Raw genomic sequence first — 20,788 nt, forward strand, 5'->3', positions numbered from 1 at the left:
GTATTTCTATTTTTTTATTTGGATATTTAGAAAAAATTATGTAAATATGTTTTGTCTCTACTTTTATTTTTATAGCTTAAGCTTCCATGAATGCTTCTGTTGTATAGTAAATTAACTTTGCGAAGTTTGGCAATCCTGTATAGCTGTTTGATCCTATTCACATTCTTTAGTCAAGTCATTAAGTACTTACCTGCGCTGATTTCTTAATTCTCCACAAGGGTTTTCTCCACAAGTGGCAACATACGCTTGCCTAAGTTCGTTTGGAGCAACTATTAGCTGACCAAACTGGCTTAAATGGGCGTAGGTAGCTGGTAACGTCCCCTTTTGGAAATAAACTAAAGTAAAAAAATCCTAACTAACTCACTTACACTGGTGCAAATGTGCAGAATGGGGATTTTTAAGATACTTCAGAAAAATCAAGTTGCTCCAAAAAAAAAGGAGCAACTCCTGGGCAAATTTGGACCCAATATATCTCTGCAGCCTTTTTGCATCCTCCTCACAGCTTACTTTCCCAACTAACTTTGTATTATCAGCAAACTTGGATACATTCCACTCAGTCCCTTCATCTAAGTCGTTAATATAGATTGTAAATCGCTGAGGCCCAAACATTGATCCTGGCGGTACCCCGCTAGTTACAGCTTGCCAACCCGAAAAAGTCCTGTTTATTCCTATTCTGTTTTCTGTCCATTAACCAATCCTCCATCCATGCTAATATATTGCCCCCAATCCCGCGAGTCCTAATTTTGTGTAATAACCTCATGTGGCACTTATCGAATGCTTTTTGAAAATCCAAATGCACTACATCCACTGGTTTCCCCCTTATTCATCCTACTAGTTACATCTTCAAAAAAACACATACATTTGTCGCACTCAATTTCCCTTTCATAAAACCATGATGACTGTGCCTAATCATATTATGATTTTCTAAGTGCCCTGTTATCACTTTGCTAATAAATTCTAGCATTTTGCCTACTACTGATGTCAGGCTAACTAGCCTATAGTTCCCTGTTTTTCTCTCTCGTTTCTTAAATAGCAGGGTTAGGTTTGCTACCTTTCCCTGGACCTGATGGCCTACATCCTAGGGTTTTAAAAGAGGTGGCTACAGAGATAGGGGATGCATTGGTTTTTATCTTCAAGAATTCCCTAGATTCTAGAACGGTCCAAGGGGATTGGAAGATAGCAAATGTAACTCTGCTATTGAAGAAAGGAGGGAGCGAGAAAACGGTGAAGTATAGACCAGCTAGCCTGACAGTAGTAGGGAATGTTTGAATCTATTGGGGACATGGTAACGGGGCATGTAGAAAATCATAATATAATTGGCAGAGTCAGCATGGATTTATGAAGGGGAAATAGTGTTTGACAAATCTGTTAGTTTTTTAAGGTTGTAACTAGCAGGGTAGATAAGGAGGAACCAGTGGATGTAGTATATTTGGATTTTCAAAAAGCTTTCAATAAGGTTATTACACAAAATGAGGGCTCATGGAATTGGGGGTAAAATATTAGCATGGATTGGTTAACAGAATAGGAGTAAATGGGTCATTTTCGGGTTGGCAGGCTATAATTAGTGGGGTACCACAAGGATCAGTGCTTGGGCCTCAGCTATTCACAATCTATATCAATGACTTAGATGAGGGGACTGAGTGTAATATATCCAAGTTTGCGAGCAATATAAAGCTATGTGGGAAGCTTTGAGGAGGACAGAGGCTGCAAAGAGATATAGACAGATTAAGTGAGTGGGATATAGACAGATTAAGTGAGTGGGAAAGAATGTGGCAGATGTAATATAATGTGGAGAGATGTGAAGTTAATCCATTTTGGTAGGAAAAATAGAAAAGCAGAATATTTTTTAAGTAGTGAGAGATTGGGAAATGTTAGTATTCAGAGGGACTTGGGTGTCCTTGTACATGAATCACAGAATGTTAACATGCAGGTAGAGCAAGCAATTAGGAAAGCTATTCGTACGTTAGTCTTATTACAAAAGGATTGGAGTATAAGAGTAAAGAAGTTTTACTGCTATAATAAAGGGCCTTGGTGAGACCGTACCTGGAGTATTGTGCACAGTTTTAATCTTCTTACCTAAGGAGGGATATACTTGCCTTAGAGGGAATGCACAAAGGTTCACTTGACTGATTCCTGGGAAAAGAGGATTGTCCTATGAGGAGAGATCGAGTGGACTAGGCCTATATTCCCTGGAGTTTAGAAGAATTATATGTTACCTCATTGAAATATATAAAATTCTTAAGCGACTTGACAGGATAGATGCAGGGAGGATATTTCCCTTGGCTGGGGAGTCTAGAACTAGAGATTACAGTCTTAGAATAAGGGATCGGCCATTTAAGACTGAAATGAGAAATTTCTTTCAAAGGATTGGAATTCTCTACCCCAGAGAGCTGCAGAAGCTCAGTTGTTGAATATATTCAAGACTGAGATTGCTGGATTTTTTGATATTAAGGGAATCTAGGGATTATGGGGATAGTGCAGGAAGGTGGAGTTGAGGTCGAAGATCAGCCATGATATTGAATGGCGGAGCAGACACAAAGGATTGAATGGCCTATTCCTGCTCCTATTTATTACGTTCTTACATTGTCATTCCTTTATCTACTGCCAGAACAGTTAATGGGAATTTTGTTTGACTATCATCCACACCTGCTGCCCAATCATTACCTAGAAAATAAATAGAAATATTGGCCCCAAGTTTCCACATGATTTGCTCCTGATTTTTAGGAGCAACTGGTGTAGAACGGAGTATCTTAGAAATCGGAATTCTCCACATTTAGTTTGCTCCAATTCTAGTCAGTTAGAACAGTTTCACTTTGGAACAGAATTTTTTTTCAAAAGGGGGCGTGTCCGGCCACTTACGCCTGTTTTCAAAGTTTCGTCATGTGAAAACTTACTCCAAACTAACTTAGAATGGAGTAAGTGAAGATTTTTGTACGCTCGAAAAAACCTTGTCTACACTTTAGAAAATCAGGCGTAGGTTACAAATCAGGCGTAGGGAATGGTGGGGGGGGTGTGTTTAAAGGGAAGTTTACAAACATTAAACACTTCAGTTTTACAAATAAAGAGCCATCATCAATAATAAATGATAAATACATCAATAAATCAACCAATAAATCAATCAAAAAAATTAATAAGAAATAATTTTTTTTTTTAATCAATAAATAAAACATTTTCTCCTTACCGACTGCAGCACCGGGAGCCCTCCAACAGCGTGCTGGGATGCCCCCCTCTGTGTCTCTGTCAGTGTCTCTATCTCTGTCTGTCAGTGTCTGTGTTTCTACAGCGAGAGGAGGGGGAGAAGGGGGGGGAAGGGGAAGGGGAGGGGGGGAGAAGGGAGATTGGGGGGAGGGGGGGAAAAGGAGATTGGGGGGAGGGGGGGAAAAGGAGATTGGGAGGAGGGGGGGAAAAGGAGATTTGGGGGGGGGGGGGGGGGAAGGGGGGAGGGAGGCTGAACGGGCCGGGCCCGAGACTTCGGGCAGAGCCCGTCCCCAGCACCAGATTTACAGGTAGGTGGTGTTGGGTTGGGTCGGGGGGGTGGTGGGAGGGAAGTCGGTTCGGGTCGGTGGGGGTGGAGGGAGAGGGAGGTCAGGTCGGATCCAGTCCAGAGGCGGGGAAGCGGGTGTCGGGGGCGGGGGGGGTGGAAGCGGGTGTCGGGTCTGGTCGGCGGGGGGGGGGGGCGGCGGGAAGCGGGTGTCGGGTCCGGTCCGGAAGCGGGAGTCGAGTCGGGTCGGGAGGAAGCAGGAGCTGGCCGTGGGAGGAGCCTTATTCACGCAGCCCCAGTGAGGCCATTCGGCCAGGGCTAGGGGCTGCGTGCTTCGGGCCCCTTCCACAGAGTTTCGGGCGCCTGGAGCTACTGCACTTGTGCGCCCACTGTAGCGCGCATGTGCAGAGGTCCCGGCACTGTTTTCAGTGCAGGGACCTAGCTCCGCCCCCTACAGCTCCTGCTGCGCTGCGCCGAGGGCCAGAGGACCTGCAGGGAGGTGGAGAATACGGAGGGTTTTTTTTAGGCGCACTTTGTGGCGCGAAAAACGGGCATCCAGGTCGGGACTGTGCCGTTCTAGGCGCGGCTCGAAACTTGGGCCCATTATGTTAAGATATAAGCTATTTTATCATTATTTGGTTAGAGTTTGCTTTTCTTTTTGTTGATGGGGGTTTCTCATTAAAAGCTCTCTTTTTCTTCCTCTTCAAGTTTAGGAAATTTCATAAAGACATCATAGGTGAATTGGAGAAAAAAACTGATCAAGATGTGAAATACATGAATGTAAGTATCTAATGTATTTATTCTACAACTTTTGCAAAGTGGTGATTAATTGCCAGATTTGCTATAAAATATAGATTTAACCTCCATATTTTTTTTAAAACTTGAAACTTTCACAAGTACTCACTCAATATGTTTTAGATCTTGTGCCACTAAAAGGGTGTATCCTTTTTTCTCCAATCCCACCCAACTATTAAGTCTGAAATATTGATGGTATGTTGATGTACTGCATGCATGCAGCCAATTTACAGATAATAAAGTGAGAGCCAGCAGCACAGATTTCACTGAGCATATAATTAACCACTTCACCAAGCCAATAATTGAAGAATCTCTGGGGTCATAAAAGCTCAGGCATGCCAAAACGGAGGGCAAGGCTGTCATAATGTAGCTTAACAAAAAGAACCTTTTACTTCCATAGAAATAAATCCAGCAGAAATCTGTTAACTAGATCGAATGACATTGTTGGGCAAATATAAAAGTGTTTGTTTACAATGTTGGGGTTCAGGGACTTGTTTTTTGTTTAGGTATCTGAACTCGCAGGAAGAATTGAGACAACAAAAATCTAAATTCTATTTTTTTTGTATTTAACCTCCTGCCCATGTTCTTGTCCTCCTTTAACCAAAAAAGGCTTACTCCATGAGCACAGGAATGCTACTCTATTTAATTGCCAGCTGTTATTTTAATATTGAGAAGGCAGAATAACAAAGACTAAGAATGCATATTGGAAATAACTTCAGTCGTGTTGGTGAATTGGGCTAAAGTCAAGTATTCCTAGGTTTGAACCCCTGTAAGACCTTCAGCCAAGCAGAATTCTGTGCTTTTGCCCTGCAAAATAGCCTAATCAGTTGAAGTTTTTTGGGGGAGCACATCATTCTTCAGATTAACATATTAATATAATTTTGCTTGCAGGCAACACTTAAGAAGTACCAAACAGAACATCGAACTAAAATGGATTCTCTTGAGAAGTCTCAAGCGGAACTCAAAAAACTTAGAAGAAAAAGTCAAGGAACAAAAAATGCTTACAAATATGAAAATAAAGAAATGGAGGTAGGTGTTAAGCTGCTTATTTTAATGTGTAAACTGACAATTCATATCCAATTGCATGCATTTTTCTCCTCCATCTGAGGATGTGCAGAGTCTAGACTGTTAACCCTTCTGCAATGTAACTATGGTTTGCTGGTGAGAGGTGTACTTCTTTGGGGCATAGCTAATACTTTCTTTCCAGGATGGAACACTCCACCACTGCAAAGTCTTTCATGTTTGTTTCTCTGAATTTTAAACTGCATGTGATTTTCAGCCTGGGCAATGGCGTAAATATTAAAATTGAAGTGTCCCTGAGATAGAGAAGCAAGGAAGTGACCACTTGTTGGAAAGTATGTGTGGGAATTGGGTATGGGCAGGACAGGGCTGGTCTATGAATTTTAATCTCAAACATGGAGTAAAACTAGCATCATATATTTATTTTCAGTAGTGAATATTGATGAATGTACCAGCATTCCCAATATGAACTGGGATCATAATAGTGTTAAGGGCAGAGAGGGGAAGAATTTCTGAAGTGTTCAGGAGAGCTTTCTTGATCAGTACATTTCCAGCCCAACTAGGAAGGAGGCATTGCTGGATCTGGTTCTGGGGAATGAGGTGGGTCAAGTGGAGCAAGTGTCAGTAGGGGAACATTTAGGGAACAGTGAGCATAGTATCTTGTTTAGATTAGCTATGGAAAAGGACAGAGAGCAATCTCGAGTAAAAATATTTAACTGGAGGAAGGCCAATTTTAGTGGTATGAGAACGGATCGTAGATTGGCAGGCAAAACTGTAATGGAACAATGGGCTGCCTTTAAAGAGGAAATAGTTCAGGTACAGTTGAGGTACATTCCCACTAGGGGGAAATTCAGGGCTCCGTGGATGACGAAACAGATAGAGAATAAGATGAAGCAGATATATTTTTTTTATTACTTTTATAATATAAAAAATATATATATAAAATATACATGATATATATATGATGAAAGATAGAGAATATGATAAAGCAGATATATATTTTATATATATTTTATATTTATGTATTGTGTGTATGTGTGAACATATACATACATATATATAAATATATATATATATCAATAAAGAGGATATGAGAATAGAATGGCAGCCCACATTACAACAGTGACTACATTTGAAAAGTACTTCATTGGCTGTAAAGCACTTTGAGATGTCCAGTGGTCGTGAAAGACACTATAGAAATGTAAGTCTGTCTTCTTTCTAACATAAAAGGTAATCCAAAAGTCTTTTATAGGCATATAAATAGTAAAAGGGTAGTAATGAGTGGTGGGGCCAATTCGGGACCAAAAAGGGGACCTATGCATGGAGGCAGAGAGTATGGCTGAGTTACTAAATGAGTACTTTTCATCTTTTTTCACCAAGGAAGAGGATGCTGCCATAGACATAGTAAAGGAGGAGGTAGTGGAGACACTTGATGGGATGAAAATTGATACAGAAGAGGTATTCGAAAAACTGGCAGTACTTAAAGTAGATAAATCACCAGGAGTGGATGGGATGCATCCTAGGATGTTGAGGGAGGAAATCAGAGGTACTGGCCATAATAATCCAATCCTCCATAGATACCGGGGTGGTGCCAGAGGACTAGAGAATTGCAAATGTTACACCATTGTTCAAAAAAGGTTGTAAAGATAAACCCAGTAACTACAGGTTTAACCTCAGTAGTGGGGAAGCTTTTATAAAAAGTAATCGGGGACAAAATTATATAGTATAGGCAGTCCTTCATGAACAGTCACTTGGATAGGGGTGAATTAATTAAGGAAAGTCAGCACGGATTTGTTCAAGGCAAATTGTGTTTAACCACCTTGCTAGAATTTTAAAATCAGGTAACAGAGGGTTGATGAGGGTAATGCAGTTGATGTGGTGTACATGGACTTCCAAAAGGAGTTTGACAAAGTGCCACGTAATAAATTTGCTAGCTAAGTTGAAGCCCATGGAATAAAAGGGGCAGTGGCAGCATGAATACAAATTAGGGCTCATGGGATTGGGGATAGTATACGAGCATGGATTGAGGATTGGTTAACGGACAGAAAACGGAGGGTAGGAATAAACGGGTCATTTTCGGGTTGCAAGCTGTAATTAGTGGGGTGCCCAGCTTATTCATAATCCATATCAATGATTTGGATGAGGGGACCAAATGTAATATATCCAAGTTTGCTGATAATACAAAGCTAGGTGGCAATGTAAGTTGTGAGGAGGATGCAAAGAGGCTTTAAGGGGATATAGACAGGCTAAGTGAATGGGCAAGACCATGGCAAATGGAATATAATGTGGAGAAATTTGGTAGGAAAAATAGAAAAGCAGAGTATTTTTTGAAATTATAAAAGATTGGGAAATGTTGGTGTTCAGAAGGATCTGTGTCCTTGTACACAAATGATTGAAAGTTAACATGCAGGTACAGCAAGCAATTAAGAAAGCAAATGGTATGTTGGCCTTTATTACAAGAGGATTTGAGTATAAAAGTAAAGACATCTTACTGCAATTATATAGGGCCCTGGTGAGACCGCACCTGGGGTATTGTGTACAGTTTTGGTCTCCTTATCCAAGGAAGAATATACTTGCCACAGAAGGGGGTGCAATGAAGAAGGGGGGTGGGGGGGCGGGGCGGGGGGCTGTCAACACTTCTCACCCAGCCGCCATTGCAAAGCAGCCATTTTCAGACGCTGTATACTGACAGCCCAAGCAGGAATGAACAGGCTTCAGCTCAGCGCTAAAATTGAAGTTCAGAACAAAACGAGCATCTAAGAAATATCTTGTGATTTTCTTCTTTAAAAGCAGAGCGCTTTGAACAAAAGCACCGTCACTCCATTCTCTCTTTCCCCATTGAGCATTGACGATAAAAGTTCCATGTCTTGCCTCCAAAATGATAAGAAATTTACTTAAGTGTTTGTTGAGATTTTCTACTTACTTTCCTGCTGCCAAAAAAGAGTCACTGGAACTTTAATCCGAGGGAATGTTAATCCTTTAAGATGGCATTGCAGGTTGAGAAAGCAGTTAAAAAGGCTTTCGGGATCCTGGGCTTCATTAAATAGAGGTATAGAGTACAAAAGTGTGGAAGTTATGATTAACCTGTATAAAATACTGGTACGGCTCCAACTGGAGTACTGTGTCCAATTCTGGGCACCAAACTTTAGGAAGGATGTGAAGTCCTTGGAAAGGGTGCAGAAAAGATTTACGAGAATGATTCCAGGAATGAGGGACTTCCATTATGTTGATAGACTGGAGAAGCTGAGGTTATTCTCCTTGGAGCAGAGAAGACAGAGATTTGATCGAAGTGTTCAAAATTATGAAGGGTCTGGACAGAGTGGATAGAGAGAAACTGTTCCCATTGACAAGTTGAGAACCAGAGGACACAGATTTAAGGTGATTGGCAAAAGAACCAAAGGCGATGTAAGATAAAGTTTTTTTACGGAGCGAGCGGTTGGGTTCTGGAATGCGCTGCCTAAAAGGGTGGTGGAGGCAGACTCAATTTTATCTTTCAAAAGGGAGTTGGATAAGTATCTGAAGGAAAAAAATTTGCAGGGCGATGGGGAAAGGGCATTGGAGTGGGATTTGGCACGGGCTCGATGGGCCAAATGGTCGTCTTCCGTGCTGTAACTACTCTGATTCTAGTACACAGGAAAAAAGGAAAGCTTCTATGTTATGGGGTGATGGGTGTAATTCTGTATGGGAGTGGTACAGTGGAATCCTCATAGTAATCATCTGTAGTGATAAGCTGCTTTAACAATCAATCTGCTTTCCAAAACCAGAAACCATCTGATACCATGCTATTGCAGTTGTTTATTGTAATCAATGCAGCTTGGTTGTAATGATCACTTTAGTGGCAACTCTTCTATGTACAAGGACAGCTGTCTGAGTTGTAACTTTAAACAAAATACTGGAAATCTGAAATAAAATCAGAAATGTTGGAAACTCTCAGCAGATCGGGCAGCATCTGTAGAGGGAGGAAGGTAGGGTTAATGGGCTAGACTTTCCACTTCAGATCGCTGGGCTAGTGCCCATATATCACCCAAAAAGGCAGGCTATCGCCATTTTGCTTCAAAAGTGGAAAGTTGGGCCGGAACATCGCCAGAAAATTGCCAGGCCAACTTTCGTGTCACATTGCTGAGGTGATTGCCCAGCACAACTCACGGCACATTGCCGGGCTGATCGCTGGCCGAGAAGATCGCTGGAGAAAAGCTGCTTTTACCTGACCTTCCTCACAGAACTCGGCACTACGGATGCCATTTTGAACATTGGAGGAAGTGAGAAGGCTGCTTAAACAAGGGGCTTATAATTTGAGAGTTATTTAAGGGCCTTTTACTGATGGATCCACTCACATTTATACTTATATTTATATTAATTATATTTTTCTAGTACAAAGGGCATTAATAACAACAGTGATAGTGATAGTGATAATAGTAATGGTGATGGGGCCTGTAGCTTCTCTACCATTACTTGTAAATGCTCACATGCTGGCGTCTGAAGTTGAGTTTAGTGAAGGGGCCAATCGAAGAGGTGGCAGACGAATGCGGAGGCAGAGGAGAAAGTACAGCCGACGAACTTGCAGGGAAAAGCAATTTTACCTCAACTTGTCTGAACGCGTGAATTAAGAGGCTGCGCTTCTGAAAGGAGGTCATCAATGAGATATGCCAGCTCATCAAGGGGGAACTGCAGCTTACCAGCATTATCAGGACCGCACTGCCCTTGAGGTAAAGGTTACTGTGGCACTATCCTTCTATGCATCGAGCTCCTTTCAGGCCTCAGCTGACGACATTTGCGGTATATCTCAGCACGCCATACATTGCTCCATTTGACAGGTGACTGAAGTCCTTTATGCTCGCAGGATGGACTTTATAAGCTTCCCTATGACCAGGGAGGCACAGACCGGGAGGACTTTGGGTTTCTCAAGAATAGCAAACTTCCCCAAGGTGCAGGGACCAATAGACTGCACCCACATCGCCCTGAAAGCACCTTTACAGGACGCAAAGGTGTTTTGTAACCGAAAGGGATTCCACTCCCTGAATGTGCAGCTTGTTGTCGACCACAACCAAATAATCATGGCAGTTAATGCTAAATTTCCAGGCAGCATCCATGATGTGCACATCCTGCGTGAGAGCGCCGTCTCTGACCTGTTTGACAGTCAGCCACCAGGTCCTGGTTGGATGCTGGGGAATAAAGGATATGGCCTTGCCAGCTGGCTCATGACCCTCCCTGCGTAATCCCCTGAGGGAAGCAGAGAAGCGTTATAATGAAAGCCACGTAGCTGCACGCAATATCGTCAAAGACAATTGGAGTGTTCAAGCAGCGCTTCAGATGTCTGGACCACTCCGGAGGCAGCCTACAGTACCACCCTGCATGTTGCATAACCTAACTATAAGGAGAGGACAACAATTGCCATATGGTGCTGCCAGTCCACCTCAGGAAGCAGTGGAGGTGGAAGAGGCAGACGATGAGCAGGAGCAGGAGCAGGAGGAGGAGGAGGCTGGTGAGGAACTTGGGGAGGACAATCAGCCTGGCGATGAATCCATGGTTCCCCCCCCCCCTCCCTCCCCCATCCCCCCTCCCTCAGAAGATTGGAGAAACCCCGTGGCTGCAAAGCTGCTGCACCAACAGCTCATAAATGAACACTTTGTATGAGCTTGCATTGGGTACAGTTACAGTTAGACAACAGTTGCATTTGCATTGAGTTACGTTTCATCCTTGCCTGGTCTGGCCTGGCCATTGTTTCAGGTTGACGACCTTGTGTGAGAACCTGATCAGCCATGATCTCATTGATTGGCGGAATATGCTTGGGGCTGAATTACCTTCTCCTGTTCCTATGTTCCATAGACCTGAAACGTTAACCCTACCTTCCTCGCTATACAGTTGCTGCCTGACCTGAGTGTTGCCAGCATTTTCTATTTTTATTTCAGTTGTAACATTGTTCATCTGCACATTCTAGCCCTTAAAAAGACAATGACATTACTGATGAGCTGTTAATTGTTCCTAATTGAGTTCAACTGGATCCAGAGGGTGACTCCAAAGATGCTTTTATATTGTTGTTAGAGGGTGCTCTTTGCCTTTCTGTCATTGTTCATAGGTTTATATGTAACCTTTAGGGCTGCTGACCGAGGGCGGTGTGGCTCTTTGTCGCTCGGCGCGGATACGATGGGCCAAAATGGCCTCCTGCACTGTAAATTTCTATGTTAAGACGGCAGCCCACCAGCACCTTCTCAGGGGCAACTAGGGATGAACTCATTGAATGGCGGTGCAGGTCCGAAGGGCCGAATGGCCTACTCATGCACTTATTTTCTATGTTTGTGTCCATTGAGAGCTGTTTGAGACAGTCCATTAATATTTTTCACGTAGGACTTACTTTTCTTCCACGATTAATTGGATTTTATTCCTTGATCTGATGAAAAAGTGCTGTTATTCAGAATGATGTATCTTTCAGTACTGTGCTAAGTGATAGTAATTGAAACTATAAATTTGAACCCACACTGTTTAGCCTATTGAAGAGATTTCCTCAATTCATTACCTTTTTCTTTAAAAAAAAAGTGTAGATACTGTTTCACATGCCAATTGCTGCTGAACTCATTTTTTGTTTGTGTGTGGTTTTTTTTGTTCATTAATATAAAGGATGCTAGTGGTAGTAATAGAATACTTTCCATTTCATGCACTCATTGTTGGCATCAAGCACTCTCCGGTCAGGCAAAGCATGGTTAGATGCAGAGTAAAGCTCCTGCACTGCTAAAGCGACAATTCTTAAACTGTGATTGCTGTAGGTGATAAAGCAGAACATGATGAACCAACTCTACTTTATCAGCAGAGATCAGAATCCAGCTAAAAGGCAGGAAATTAATATCCCTTCCCTGCATAATAATTAGTCTCAAGTAAAAATAAAGGAGCCAAGTTACAAAGTACAGTTGACCATTGTGAAAGTTTTTTTTCTGTTTTTTTTTGGTTAAGCACAGCAGAGACTTGGCAGAGACAGAAAAAAGATAGTTTGCAATCATTCAGAAAATAGGCTGACTACAATGACACAAACTATGAACATTGTAAAGGAATTCCCTTGGCCTATTTCACCCCCTTCCCCAGTGTGTTTCTTTCACACTCCGACTGACTGCTGAAATCGATAAATGTAGGGTTTTGCAATGAAGTCCTCCTTTTTACTTCCTTTCCGCTAACGCCACACCCCCAAACCAACCACTTGGATGCAGTTTCACAAGAAATAGATTCCCTTTCGATACTGCACAAATAACCATTCTTTCGTGCGCGTGGTAGTAAGTAGCAGCAGGTTATTCAACTGCAGGAGCTGAGTTTGATTCTGTCCTCGCGCAACATCCATACGAGTACACTTCCAACAGGGGTTTCTGGATAACGTTTTGGAATGGGAAACCTAGCTGATTTTCCGTCACCTTCCTAACCTAGAGAGGGTTCAGAGCAGATTTACGAGGATGTTGCCTGGACTGGAGAATTTTAGCTGCGGAGAGATTTTCTTTGGAACAGAGGAGGCTGAGCGGAGACATTATTAAGGTGTATAAAATTATGAGGGGCCTACATAGAGTGGATTGGAAGGACCTATTTCCCTTTAGTAGAGGGATCAACAACCAGGGGGCATAGATTTAAAGTAATTGGTAGAAGGTTTAGTGAGGATTTGAGGGAAAATGTTTTCATGCAGAGGGTGGTGGGGGTCTGGAACTCACTGGCTGAAAAGGTGGTGGAAGCCGAAACCCACACCACATTTAAAAAGTACTTGGATGTGCACTTGAAGTGCTGTAACCTACAGGGCTACGGACCGAGACCAAAAGTGAGATTAGGCTGGATAGCTCTTTGGCGCCGACCATACCTTGTAAGCCTATTATCAGCAAGGGCAGACATCGACAACGAGGTTCAACACCGCCTCCAGTGCGCCAGCGCAGTCTTCGGCCACCTGAGGAAAAGAGTGTTTGAAGATCAGGCCCTCAAATCTGGCACCAAAGCTCATGGCTTACAGGGCTGTAGTGATACCTGTCCTCCTGTATGGCTCAGACGTGGACCATATACAGTAGACACCTTAAATCACTGGAGAAATACCACCAACGATGTCTCCGCAAGATCCTGGAAATCTCCTGGGAGGACAGGCGCACCAACATTAGTGTCCTCGATCAGGCCAAAATTCCCAGCATCGAAACACTGACAACACTCGACCAGCTCTGTTGAGCGGGCCATATTGTTTTGAATGCCTGACATAAGACTCCCAAAGCAAGCACTCAACTCTGAACTCCTACATGGCAAGCGAGCCTCAGGTGGGCAGAGGAAACGTTTCAAGGACACCCTCAAAGCCGCCTTGATAAAATGCAACATCCCCACCGACATCTGGGCGTCTCTGGCCAAAGAACGCCCTAAGTGGGGGAAGAGCATCCGGGAGGGCGCTGTGCACCTCGAGTCTAGTCACTGAGAGCATGCAGAAAGTAAGCGCAGGCAGCGGAAGGAGCATGCGGCAAACCAGTCCCACCCACCCTTTCCTTCAAAGACTGTCTGCCCCACCTGTGACAGAGACTGTAACTCCCGTATTGGACTGTTCAGTCACCTAAGAATTCACATTTGGAGTGGAAGCAAGTCTTCCTCGATTTCGATGATGATGATGTTTGGGCCACCTTCCATGCTGTAAATTTCTATGATTCTAATGCGGGACACTGAATAAGGCTGATTGAGGTACCCCTAACTGAGATCTGCCAACTCAGTATACACTGGGGATCAAGCCTAGGATTTTCCTGATCTGTCTTAATCAGCTAAGCCATGGAAAATAAATAGAACTTTTAAAAAAGATTGACATGTTTAACAGCCATGAAAAAGCAACCACACCAAGTTTTATACCAAGGGGCATGAAATATAAAAGACATAGCTTTGGTCACAGGAGTATTGAATGAGGTGGGCATCCCATTATAGGATAGATAATAGAGCCATGGAAAGGGTTAGAGTTAGATTCACTGGAATGATGCAGGGATGAGAGGTAACAGTTCTGAAAAACTATGGTTTTTATTGATGGAACATATGGAATGTATGGAACAGAAGATAGAATAGGTATTTTCAACATTCTGAGAGGCTAAATAGTGAAAATAATGTTGCTGGTTCGGGAATCAGTAACGAGGGGATGTAGAGTGAGGATTATTAGAAGAATGAAGGGGAAAGTTAGAAGAGATATTTTTCCAAAGAGGTTATTGGAACATGGAATACTTTACCACAAGTGACTATTGAGGTAGAGACTGCAGCATAATTTAAAACTGACTTGGACCGTTATTTGAAAAGGAAGAATACTACAGGATATGGGGCAAAGGGCAAGGAGAGGAGATTAATAGAACGCTCCAGTTGTAGCATTAGCACTGGCACAAAGTGCCGAATGGCGGCCTCCTGTGGTGTGATTCTCTCGTGAGAAAGCAGTCAACTTCTTTATTTGAAGAAAAATATTTCACCCCCACTCCCCTGAAAATGAAAGAATGTTTGGCTGTTTATTGAAAGTAAGGGAGTCATGGGTTGTTGGTGGGGAAAATTTTTAAAATAGAAGCATATTCATAAAATAGCACATGATATTAAAGGGATGGCGGTAGCCTGGGTACATAATTGGCTACGGGTTAGGCGGCAGAGAGTGCTGAACTGGAGAGAAGTATGCAGTGGGTTCCCTCAGAGGTCGGTATTAGGACCATTGCTTTTCCTGTTGAATATAAATGGCCTGGACTTTGGTATAGGGAGTACAATTTAAGTTTGCGGGTGATACAAAATTTGAAAGTAGTAATTCGTAAGCAGGGTAGTAGCAGACTTCAGGGGGACATAGGAGGATTGGTGAAATGGACAGACATAGCAGATGCAATTTAATGCAGGTAAGTGTGAAATAATACACTTTGGAGGAAACAACATGGAAAACCTGTATAATCTAAATGAGGCAAGAGCAGGGGAACTGGGGGTGCATATTCACAATTCCTTGAAGGTGACTGGGCAAGTTTATACGACAGTTAAGAAAGTGTATGGGATACTTGGCTTTGTAAATAGCGACATTGAATACTAAAACAAGGAAGCCATGCTAAACCTTTGCAAATCACTGGTTCGGCCTCAGTTGGAGTATTGGAGTATTGTGTACAATTCTGGGCACCACACTTTAGGAAGGATGTCAAGTCCTTGGAGAGGGTGCAGTGTAGGTTTACCACAATGATACTAGGGATGAGGGACTTCAGTTATGTGGAGAAGCTGGGATTGTTCTTCTTGGAGTAGGTTAAGGAGAGATCTAAGAGGTATTCAAAAATGAGGGGTTTTGATAGGGAAAATAGGAAGAAACGGTTCCTCTGGCAAGTGAGTCGGTAATCAGAGGTCACAGATTTAAAATAATTGGCAAAAGAACTAGAGGGGAAATGAAGAGTAACTCTTTCACACACAGGGTTGTTATGATCTGGATGCACTACCTGAAAGGGTGGTAAAATCATATTCTTCAGACCTTTCAAAAGGCAATTGGACATGTATTTGAAGAGAACTAATTTATAGGATTATGGGGAAAAAGCTGGGGTGTGGGACTAATTGAACAGCTCTTTCAAAGAGCCGGCACAGGCACAATAGGGTGACTGGCTCCCTTTGCGGCTGTAAGATTGATTCTATCATCGTTATGTACATATTTTGCTGCATACCTTTCTATGGCACATTTTAATTTATGCATTGAGTGATCATTGTCCATGTTGAACATTTCTTAAATTGCTACAATTTGTGTGAACATAATTTTTTTTTAAATAATGAATGCCTTTAATGTGTGTTAGTGTGGTCTCCTTTTAAGCTACATATACAGTTTACCTCCTCCTTTCCAGTGTATTTGATTATCAATGATTGATGCATTAAGTGCACATTTATTTGGCATTCATTTACTTCCCGCTTTTTCATCTACATATGTGCTTACCAACTATGCAAGTTCAATTTTAATAGTTTTATATTACCCCTCCCTACCCCACCCATGAAAACACCAATATGAGCATAGGCAAGGATGGGGTAGTGAAGGTGAATATCTAGTTTGTCATTGGCACTTTCTCAAGAGCAACAAGGAATGGGCAATAAATGCCAGTGATGTCCCCATACCAAGAATGATTTAAAAAAAAACAACAATGGGACACTACTTCGTGCTATGACACAATTATGGTTGCTTTACTTTACCAAATTCATATCGCCGATAGTTAAAGAAGCCATTTATAATGCAACTGTATAATCTTTGTTGAGGCTGTTCATTACACCTGCAACAGGTGAAAACTGTAATTTTCAATTCCTTGAAACAGGCCGTTTTCCTTTATAGAACAGTGTCTATCAAACTAAATGTAATTTTAACCCATTCTAATTTGCGTACATAACAATTTCTTCATGTAATGTGGATACCAGCACTGCTATTTTGCAATAGAGAAGCGTCTTTATCCTGATCAAGTGGCACAATTCCTTTAACAAATACAGATTTAGTATCAGTTATTATTGATTGAACTCTGCCAGGTTCTACTGGTTTATTTAGTAGCAAGATTGGTGCTCTTTATAATTTATTGTGGGGCGTGACCTTGAATGCATGATTTATTTGCATACACTATCGCACTTTGTTTTAATAAAAGTTTGTGATATGTAGGCATAATTCCACTTTCTCTTCAGTATTTTGGCTGCTTTGAATAATGTTTTTAATCGTTTATTACAGTTCATTCACCTTTGATAACTACTCTTCTTCTGCCCCAAACTGTAAGCTTCGTAACTCAACAGCTCCAGGTAATGGAAACATACCCATATTATAAAGAAGGTGCAGGTTTGCGTCACTGCCATCTGTTTGACCTTGAAGTTAAACCAGGAAGTAGTTGTGCAGTTTGCATCTTGCCTTCAAATTGCTTTCTATTAATAGATTTCCAAGTAAGGAGTAAAAACAGACAAATCATGTACAAATTGGTATGTTTGGAAAATATGGGGGAAAAGTATACCATCCACGCCTAGAACAAAAAGAATCAACGTTTCTTTTTATACAAGCATTTGCTTATGCTCAGTGTTGAAAATCTTGCATTCACAATAGAAAAGACTGGAAGTATTGCTGCCCTAAATTTAATAACTGCAAATCGAATTGCCTTTATTCTAATCTGAGTTCCTAAACTGGAGAGTGTGATATTTCAGCACTAAATTAGCTGTAGATTGTCCCTGATGGACTTCACCTCATGCCATTCACACACACTTCAATTTTCAATAACCAGTTTCTGACTACTTATTTTACTTTACAAAAAAAGGATGGACTGAGTAATTACAGGCCAGTCAGCCTAACCCTGGTGGTGGGAACATTTTTGGAAACTTTTCTGAGGGACAGTATAAATCGTTATTTAGAAAGGCATGGATTAATCATGGACGGTGAGCATGGACTTGTTAAGGGAAGGTCATGTCTGACTAACTTGATTGACCCTCCTTGTTGCCTCCTCAAAAAATTCAATGAGGGTAGTGCATTTGATGTAGTCTACATGGATTTTACCAAGGCTTTTGACAATGTTCCACATGGAAGACTGGTCATAAAAGTAAAAGCCCATGGGATCCAGGGGATAGTGGCAAGTTGGATCCAAAATTGGCTCAGTGGCAGGAAGCAAAGGGTAATGGTTGACTCGCAGGTTGTTTCCAGTGGGGTACTGCAGGGCTCAGTACTAGGTCCTTTGCTTTTTGTGATGTATATCAATGATTTAGACTTCAATGTAGGGGGCATGAGTAAGAAGTTTGCATACAAAAATTGGCCGTGCGGTTGATAGTGAGGAAGAAAGCAGTAAACTGCAGGAAGATATCAGTGGACTGGACAGGTGGGCAGAAGTGGCAAATGGAATTCAGTCCAGAGAAGTGTGAGGTAATACATTTGCGGAGGGCTAATAAGGCAAAGGATTACACAATAAATGGTAGGTTACTGAGAAATGTAGAGGGACCTTGGAGTCCATGTCCACAGATCCCTGAAGGTAGCAGGATAGGCACATAAGGTGGTTAAGAAGGCATATGGAATACTTTCCTTTATTAGCTGAGGTATTAGAATATAAGAGCAGGGAGGTTATGCTTGATCTGCATAATAACACTGGTTAGGCCACAGCTAGAGTACTGCGTACAGCTCTGGTCACATTACAAGAAAGGTGGGATTACAGTAGAGAGGGTACAGAGGAGAATTATGAAGATGTCGCCAGGCTTCACCGTATTTTAAAGTAATTAGTAGAAGGGAGTTGAGAAATATTTTTCACGCTGAGGGTGTTGGGGATCTGGAACTTGCTGACTGAAAGGCTGGTAGAAGTAGAAATGCTCATCACATTTGAAAAAAAGTACTAGGATATGCACTTGAAGTGCTGCAACCTACGGACAAGGCTACGGACCAAGAGCTGGAAAGTGGGATTAGGCTGGATAGCTCTATCAGCTGGCACAGACTCGATGGGTCAAATGGCCTCCTTCTGTGCTGTAAATTTCTGATTCTATGATGACAAATCTTTGGTTTCTGAAATGCTGCCTTTTGATACCCGAAACCACCATTTGAGTAGCTGCCTCTTTTTTAACTTGTAAGAATACATGAGGCTTTTTTTAAGCCTGCATTAAAAATAACACTTTCTCCAAATTCTTTCTGGTAAAATAGTCAAAAAATATCTAGAAACATGATTTTAGAAGAAACCAGAATTACAATATTTGTGATCTGGTGAAAATTGCGATTGCATTTGAAATGGAGAAAATTGACAATTTGTGTTTATTTTCCAGTTTATAGCGACCATCAATACAAGAGAGAATGATATTCAGAGATTCATTACTGACGGCTGCAAAGAGGCTTTACTTGAAGAAAAGAGACGGTTCTGCTTCCTAGTAGACAAACATTGCAGCTTTTCCCAAGATCTGAGCAATTACCATGAAAAGGTCTGTATAATTGAACTGTAAATATGTGCTGAATTAGTGGCCCCAAGTTTCGACATGATTTGCTCCTGATTTTTAGGAGCAACTGGTGTAGAACGGAGTATCTTAGAAATCGGAATTCTCCACATTTAGTTTGCTCCAGTTCTAGTCAGTTAGAACTGTTTCACTTTGGAACAGAATTTTTTTTCCAAAAGGGGGCATGTCCAGCCACTTACGCCTGTTTTCAAAGTTCAGTGAGTGAAAACTTACTCCAAACTAACTTAGAATGGAGTAAGTGAAGATTTTTGTACGCTCGAAAAAACCTTGTCTACACTTTAGAAAATCAGGCGTAGGTTACAAATATGGCGTAGGGAATTGGGGGGGGGGGCGGGGTTTAAAGGGAAGTTTACAAACATTAAACACTTCAGCTTTACAAATAAAGAGCCATCATCAATAATAAATGATAAATACATCAATAAATCAACCAATAAATCAATCAAAAAAATTAATAAATTTTTTATAAAAAAATCAATAAATAAAACATTTTCTACTTACCGACTGCAACACCGGGAGCCCTCCAACAGCGTGCTGGGATGCCCCCCCCCCCCCCCCCCCCCCAGTGTGTCTCTGTCAATGTCTCTATCTCTCTCTGTCTGTCTGTGTGTGTCTCTCATTCTCTGTCTGTCAGTGTCTGTGTTTCTGACAGAGAGGGGGAGAGGAGAAGAAAGGAGGGGGGGGGGGGAGGAAAGGAGATTGGGGGGGGGGAAAGGAGAAGGGGGAGGGAGGCTGAACGGGCTGGGCCCGAGACTTCGGGCAGGGCCTGTCCCCAGCACCAGATTTACAGGTAGGTGGCATTGGGTCGGGTCAGGGGGAGCGCGGGTCGGGGGGGGTGGTGAGAGGGAGGTCGAGTCGGGGGGAGGGAGAGGGAGGTCAAGTCGGGGGGAGGGAGGTCAGGTTGGATCCAGTCCAGGGGCGGCGGGGGAGAGCGGGAGTCGGGTCGGGTCGGATCCGGTGGGGGGGGGAAGGGGGGAGCAGGAGTCGGGTCGGGTCCAGGGGCGGGGGGGGAAGCGGGAGTCGGGTCGGTGTCTGGTCCGGTCCGGAAGTGGGGGGGGGGGGGGGCGGTAGGAAGCGGGAGTTGAGTCGGGTCGGGAGGAAGCAGGAGCTGGCCGTGGGAGGCAGCCTTATTCACGCAGTCCCAGTGAGGCCATTCGGCCAGGGCTAGGGGCTGCGTGCTTCGGCCCCTCCCACACAGTTTTGGGCGCCTGGAGCTACTGCACATGCGCGCCCACTGTAGCGCGCATGTGCAGAGGTCCCTGCACTGTTTTCAGCGCAGGGACCTGGCTCCGCCCCCTACTGCTCGTGCTGCTCTGCGCCGAGCTGCAAACGACCTGCAGGGAGCTGGAGAATCTGGAAGTTTTTTTTAGGCGCACTTTGTGGTGTGAAAAACGGGCGTTCAGGTTGGGACTCAAAACTTGGGCCCAGTGTGTTTATAAAAAAAAAAAAATTATAGTAATGCATTAAAATTGTGATCAAACTTTGAAGAACTGATATTGTAGGAACTGAAAATAGCTGTACTTCATGTTTTAAAAGCTCATGCAGTGTCCCCAGCACAGGTAGGGAGTGCCAAAGGCAGTAACTAGAATATATGGATAC

The 20,788-nt window shown here is 42.7% G+C and overlaps 1 protein-coding gene across 9 annotated transcripts in view; it reads left to right on the forward strand.

The window, feature by feature from the left end:
* baiap2l1a (BAR/IMD domain containing adaptor protein 2 like 1a) overlaps nucleotides 1-20,788 on the forward strand; it is a 166,440-nt gene that overhangs the window by 76,987 nt on the left and 68,665 nt on the right. For all 9 annotated transcript variants that reach the window (XR_011596800.1, XR_011596799.1, XM_070900759.1 and 6 more), the window contains exons 5-7: nucleotides 4,190-4,261; nucleotides 5,168-5,305; nucleotides 19,007-19,159. Coding sequence is in view for 7 of the 9 variants with exons in the window: in XM_070900759.1 (XP_070756860.1) it covers nucleotides 4,190-4,261; nucleotides 5,168-5,305; nucleotides 19,007-19,159 (363 nt within the window). In the remaining 2 variants the exon portion in view is untranslated. The remainder of the gene's footprint in view (nucleotides 1-4,189; nucleotides 4,262-5,167; nucleotides 5,306-19,006; nucleotides 19,160-20,788) is intronic.

The sequence above is a fragment of the Pristiophorus japonicus genome, chromosome 15 (assembly GCF_044704955.1).
Source record: "Pristiophorus japonicus isolate sPriJap1 chromosome 15, sPriJap1.hap1, whole genome shotgun sequence".
Taxonomy (NCBI): Eukaryota; Metazoa; Chordata; class Chondrichthyes; family Pristiophoridae; genus Pristiophorus; species Pristiophorus japonicus.